The sequence below is a fragment of the Sinocyclocheilus rhinocerous genome, unplaced genomic scaffold, assembly GCF_001515625.1.
Source record: "Sinocyclocheilus rhinocerous isolate Xijiao unplaced genomic scaffold, SAMN03320098_v1.1 scaffold1168, whole genome shotgun sequence".
NCBI classification, from domain to species: Eukaryota; Metazoa; Chordata; class Actinopteri; order Cypriniformes; family Cyprinidae; genus Sinocyclocheilus; species Sinocyclocheilus rhinocerous.
In genome coordinates, this window is record NW_015650373.1 from 1,474,929 (window position 1) to 1,481,754 (window position 6,826).

At 37.2% G+C, this 6,826-nt stretch overlaps 1 protein-coding gene across 3 annotated transcripts in view; it reads right to left on the reverse strand.

The window, feature by feature from the left end:
• Positions 1 to 3,886, reverse strand: part of LOC107711987 (guanine nucleotide-binding protein G(k) subunit alpha-like) — a 23,356-nt gene extending 19,470 nt beyond the window's left edge. For all 3 annotated transcript variants that reach the window (XR_001636754.1, XR_001636755.1, XM_016517102.1), the window contains exon 1: positions 3,290 to 3,886. Coding sequence is in view for 1 of the 3 variants with exons in the window: in XM_016517102.1 (XP_016372588.1) it covers positions 3,290 to 3,407 (118 nt within the window). In the remaining 2 variants the exon portion in view is untranslated. The remainder of the gene's footprint in view (positions 1 to 3,289) is intronic.
• Between the last annotated feature and the right edge of the window lie 2,940 nt (positions 3,887 to 6,826).

Below are 6,826 nucleotides of genomic sequence, written 5' to 3' on the forward strand. Positions count from 1 at the left end.
TCCGAACGATGAGCTTTGTAAAAATCTACGCGTTTCAGAAAGGCGGGGCATAGAGGAGAAACAATAATGTACATTTTGTGGAAAAGAATGTGTTTTTTGAACCTTAAACCGCATAAACATTACATTACACCAAATACACAAAAATAATGTTCTTTTTAGCAACATCATATGACCCCTTTAATATAAATAAGCACCAGTTAGGTTGCGATACCAAACAGGACCACAGGGAGGCGCCAAAAGACCACTAAACCTGCTGCCTTAACCTGACTGTACATGCTACTATACGGCTCCATTCAGAATAACTAAACCACTGTCCAGCGCATAATCTAAAACACCTTCAGCCGGCATTCATTATAAAACACTCATGCTTTTAAGCCAAATACGCGCTAAAACAATAATTTACTGCCATCTGGACACAAGTCACTATTCTCTCCGCCATCTCTGATGAAATCGTCCGTGTTTTCTTTGCATTAGCGCTGTTTTGAACTTATTACTTATTACTAATGCATTCCCAGATTCCCTTACTGGAATCTTGAAACTTCCAGAAGTTTACTGGGTAGTGTGCTTTATAGTGTCATTTCTAATCACCCAGACACTGACGCTTTGACTCAGTACCGGTGTTGGGCAACATGTCAGAAGTGCCGGTAAGCACGAAAAAGTGCTGCTACGCTAAAGACTAAAATATTGAAGTGCCGGTACTGCGTACCGGTGCATACTACCAGGCCAGCCCACTTCAAGCACTGACACTGATATATAACAGTTGTTGAATGGAAAGAGATGAACAACAGTGGACTTTCTTTTCTCTCTGAAACATAAAAAGATATTTTGAGAAATGTCTCTGTGTTTTTTTTTCATCATTAAACTGAAAGTCAATAGGCTCCACTGTAGTTTGGTTCCCAATTTTCTTCAAAATATCTTGTGTGTTCGACAGAAGACAGAAAGTCACACAGGTTTGTAAAAATATAAAGGTGAGTAAATTATGACAGAATTTTAGTTTTTTGGGTGGAGTACCCCTTTAAACAACCCACTTGAACTGCAGTTCAGCCAGAAGTAATAGTAGAGTCATCACAGCCTAAAACCCCTGAATCTGCTGATATCAGGAGAGTCACAGAGAACACAAAGAAAAGCCACAAGCGAGTTCCCACAATGTGATTAAGCTCAGAGCTCATTGTGCAATTCTAATTACAACTCATCCATAGTCAACTTTGCTAGACAATTGCAATCCTCTTGCTTACAGGGATGTAGCCATGCTGTCTAATCTCACCAGCACTATTAAAACAGCAAGATCGTATAAAAATAATTGGTAATTCAGGATGACTCGCTAGTTCGCTGTGATCACTCAGGCCACAGGAGTTGGTATTTGTCCAGCTGTAATCTTAGAACTTGCCGTCCTTGGACAGTTCTTTCAGAGCGGATTTATTTATGAACTGCATTCTATGTTTAATGGAGCATGTAATATTCGACTCATTGAAATGCTCCCCCACCCCCCTTCTTGGATATGCCATGTCTATCTGAGGCTTTAAAATGAAAACCTTAAAGGCACAATGTGTAAGACTTTCGTAATAAAATATCCAAAAACCACTTGCACATTGTTATATATTTACGTTATCCCAAAAGTTCCCAAGGATTTGTAAATCCAGAGAAATTCCAATTTTAAATAATGGCTCGTCCCGGTTCATTGTCGCCTATCAATTACGTAATATTCGCGCTATCGGTTTCCGCTTGTAGAAATTATGGCAACACCCATGGACAAAAATGCTGCTGCAGTTAAACTAAATCCATTATGGCAGTCGCGAATAAAATGAAAATGAAATGAAAAGTGTTGACTGCAGCATTAAATTTAGATCTGCTCAATGTTGCACCATGAATCTTTTTCCGTGTTTTTACAGTGTTGCGCATTATAACCAATCACGCACGAGTCTGTTGAGTTTATGAACGCAGCGGCCAATCAGAGGCGTTTAGATGAGTCATCGCTGAAACACTGGAGTTTTCTTCAGTGCGTGCGCTCTCTGAGTGTATTCTCTCATCATAAACAACAAAGTGCAGATGTACGTATGATGTAAGTAGGAGATTCATTCATCAAACAGTGTATAGACAGCTTTACTGATTATAAGGGGAGTTTTTTTGAAGTCAGGCATACTGATCTAGCGACGAAAACTTACATACTGTGCCTTTAAGAATATGACAACATCACCAGACAAATTTACTGATCATAACTTCTGATTGTGTAATCTACTGCAATAGTTTTAATCTGTTTTGACAGAGAATCTGGATGTAGAAGAATCACAGTCCAAAGGAATACAATCCCACACAGAAATCACAGATGTCATTCCATATTTGACCACTCCTTAACAAAGCACATTATGATTTACTCAAAGAAACCACCTCTCTGTCACAAGGCACTTGCTACTTTATGAGAATATCTATTTGTTAATGCATTCAGCACTTTTTATTCAAAGCAACCCGTAAATAATACACACAGAAGCGATTAACACAACTAAATGATTCAAAACTATCTAAGACCTTTCAATAGTTTTGACTATTACTAGCTGACTGCCTGCTTCTGTTATCTAGGGTGCTTCTGTCTCTGAAATCTAATCTCTGTCTCTGAAAATACTCAAAAAATTGGTATGTTACCAACAAAGTATCCAAAAACATACAGACAGACAAAACATCAGTATTCTAATGGTCCAAATCAGCCATTATCTTCTGCATTCCAACACGCTTTCTCTGGAATACTGCCATAATCACACCATTACTTTCCACTGTTTTGCTGTGATCACCGGGTGTGTGTGGGTTTGCTTCTCATGTCACACATGTAGTTTAAATATGGTAATAAAATGTGATGCTCACTGGATGTTTTGGGACACTGGGGTAGGATTACCACTGGGAAACATGTTTTGACAGCAGAGCCAAGACTAGTACAAACACAACACATTCTGTATCCACTGCAATTTAGTCGACATCCATGAGAACAGGTTTCAATAATATTCAACGAGTTGTCAATCTTTGTTTTACACTCTGCAAAGCATTACAACCTATTAGGCTACAGCTGAATGCGTAAGTTTAATTGCTGCGTCAAATGTTTACATGACAATCTGCAGTGACAAGTTCACTTTTGGTCTACTTTGCATTAATAGCATCTGAAGACAATCGAGTTGAAGCGTGAAAGCGATTCGGGAAAGAAAACAAAATTACAGAAAAAATAAATAGGCACACATTGTATCCGCAAAATAGCATGCATTTGCATTTTTAAACACTGATATTAATAAAGTCTACTGTATCATACCGAGCAGCAGTAGTTTGACTTCTCTGGATGCTTTTTCTCCGTCCTCTCGCAGGTTCCGATCAATCATCTTACTCCTCTCCATCGCTGCTTTATCTTCAACACTTAACGTGCAACCCATTTTGCGAAATGTTTATAAAACGATTAATAAGAATCTTTAATACCGAACGTTGTAGTAATTTTCCTGCAGCCTGAAGAATAACGAAGCCAGAGTAAAGGCGTTGGCAGGTTCGCACGAGGTGATCGGCCAGCGTATAAAAGCAGATGCTTCAAAACATATTAAAACGGCGGTTCTGATAACAACTTATACAGAACCGCGAACCACTGAAACTACATTGGCTGGGACAGTGCAAATTATCCAAAACCAGAAACCCAGAAGAACAATATTTCCGTGACTAAAAAGTTTCCACTGGTGAGGTTCTGCGGTCTGCTGTGAACGCCAGTTTTAAGTTTTTTCACGGAAAAACGGTAACCAAGACTGTATCCAAAACATTTAGCAAAATGTCTCGAAGTGGATCACAGTTAGAGCTGTTAACGAATCGGTGTTTCAGAACGAATCTTTTAAATGAACGAATCGTTCTCGTTCACTTCCATGCACTGACTCACATGTTCGTTCGCTGAAGTCTCTCCCCTTTGAAGCGCATGACTGCTTCCCTGCCTTCAAAGGCTGACGCCCGAACCAACAGAATTCGACCCCGGCTTGTGAGGATGCAATCTTATTGGTTGAACCCATTGAACGAACACGCCCATTTCACTAAACGAGTCAGTTTTGAGTCTGACACGACAATCAGAGCGGCACTAATCGAGACTGATCTTGTTTGTGAACAAGTCAAACTTAAAGGGTTAGTTCACCCAAAAAAGACAATTCTGTCATTAATTACTCACCCTCATGTCGTTCCAAACCCATAAGACCTTCGTTCATCTTCGGAACACAAATTAAGATATTGTTGATAAAATCTAAGAGCTTTCTGACCCTGCATAGACAGCAACGGAACTACCACGTTCAAGGCCCAGAAAGGTAGTAAGGACATCATTAAAATAGTCCATGTGACAGCAGTGGTTCAACCTTAATTTTATGAAGCTACTTTTTGTGCACAAAGAAAACAAAATGACAAATGTTAATGAAATATGTTCATAAAAGCTTGTTTCGTTCTTAAAGGATCTTTTAAGGAATCGGTTGAGTAATGATTCGCTCAAAACCCACAAAAAGGCACTCTAAAGACATACAAACTTGTGCATTGTTGCTTTGTAAAGTGATGCAGCAGGTTATGATAAGGGTCTTTTGCTCATGAACGCACTCTGTTAGCCAGAGAAATATGAGGTTCCATTTGTGCCAAAAATGAGTCGACTGCTTTATGCTTTTGTACTATACATTTGTCTTTGTCTACAGTCATTGCCTACTTGTTCAGGTAAATCAGTATATATTGACGTGTATGTTGTCTGTTAACGTCGTCTTAATCTGTCATCCTGCCATCTTTTTCTCTGTTGTTTTTGCTGTCGTCCTTATTGTCATTTTGTTCTGTCATCTTATTCTGTCGTCCTTACTGTCATCTTATTCTGTTGTCTTTGGTCTTGTTCTGTCGTCCTTACTGTTGTCCTAATGTTGTTCTTACTGTCGTCTTGTTCTGTCGTCTTGTTCTGTCGTCCTTACTGTTGTCCTTACTGTCGTCTTGTTCTGTCGTCTTTACTGTCGTCTTGTTCTGTTGTCCTTACTGTTGTTTTTGGTCTTGTTCTGTTGTCTTTACTGTCATCTTGTTCTGTCGTCCTTAATATCGTCCTTACTGTCGTCTTGTTCTGTCGTCTTGTTCTGTCATCATAACACTCATCAGCGCGGTAAAGTTAGTTTTAGGTTTGATATCTGCTGCATATTTGACTAGGCTGCTTTAGGGACCGTCTGCAAATTTACCTTACATTACAAAACGAAGTTCAATAATTAATTCAAATGAATGTTTACAGGACTATAGTAAATGCATAGAGGGCAAACTGAATAAATAAATTTTGCTAATATCTCACCTTAGACAATACTTCCAATATCTCCCTTACTGTCCGTACAGTACACAAATATTTTCATGAAAAAAATTTGCTAAAAGGATGGGGTTTTTTTTCATGTTACGAAGGTTGTAGTATTTTTTTAGCAACAAGACTTACCTACTACAGGTGAGATGCCAATATCTCCTTTACTGTATGTACAGTGCACAAATATGTTTAGAAAAAATACAGTAATTCACCAAAAGTTTTTTTTTTCATGTTCCAAAGGTTATAGTACATTCCTAGACTGGCTTACTACAGGTGAGATTTTGCCAATATCTCCTTTACTGTATATACAGCACACAAATATTTTATGAAAAATTACAGTAATGTAACAGTAGGTTTTTTCATGTTCCAAGCATTGTAGTATGTTCCTAGTTACAAGACTGACTTAATACAGGTGAGAGTTTGCCAATAACTCTACTGCATGTACAGTACACAAATATTTAGAAAAAAACCTACAGTTATTCACCGAAAGGGTTTAATCATGTTCCAAATGTTGTACTACAGTCCTAGTTACAATAGACTTACTACAGGTGAGATTTTGCCGTATACTACAACCTTTGGAATATGAAAAAAAAAACTATTGGTGAATTACTATAATTTTTTTTTCTAAAAATATTTGTGTACTGTACATAGTAGGCCTACAGTAAAATGAGATATTGGCAAAATCTCATCTGTAGTAAGTCAGTCTGGTCAGTAGGAATGTACTACAACCGTTGTAACATTAAAAAAAAAACATTTTTGTGAATTACAGTATTTTTTTTCTAAACGTATTTGTGCACTGTACATACAGTAAAGGAGGTATCAGCAAAATTTCACCTGTCATAAGTCAGTCTTGTAACTGCAAATGTATTACAGCCTTTGCAACATAAAAAAACTTTTGGGAGTGTACAAAATGTTTTAATTGAAATAATTGTGTACTGTACATATATGATGGGAGGTATTGGCAAAATTTCACAGTCTTGTATCTAGTAACATACTACAACCTTTGTAACATAAAAAAAACTATTGGTAAATTACTGTAATTTTTTTTATAAAATATTTGTATACTGTACATACAGTAAGGGAGATATTGGCAAACTGTTGTCTGTAGTAAGTTAGTCTTGTAACTAGGTACATACTAAAAAAATATTTGGAACATATAAAAGCCTTTTTGATGAATTACAGTAGTTTTTCTAAACATATTTGTGCACTGTACATACAGTAAAGGAGATATTGGCAAAATTTAACCTGTAGTAAGTCAGTCTTGTTGCTAAAACATACTACAACCTTTGTAACATACTTTTTTTTTTTTTTTCATTTTTTCATGAAAATGTTTGTGCACTGTACGGACAATAAAGGAGAAATTGGAAGTATTGTCTAAGGTGAGATATTGTCAAAATATATTTAGTCAGTTTGCCCACTAGGCATTTACTATAGTCCTGTAAACATTAAATTGAATGAATTATTGTACTTCGTTTTGTACTGGGAGGTAAATTTGCAGACGGTTCCTAAAGCACAATAGCAAAA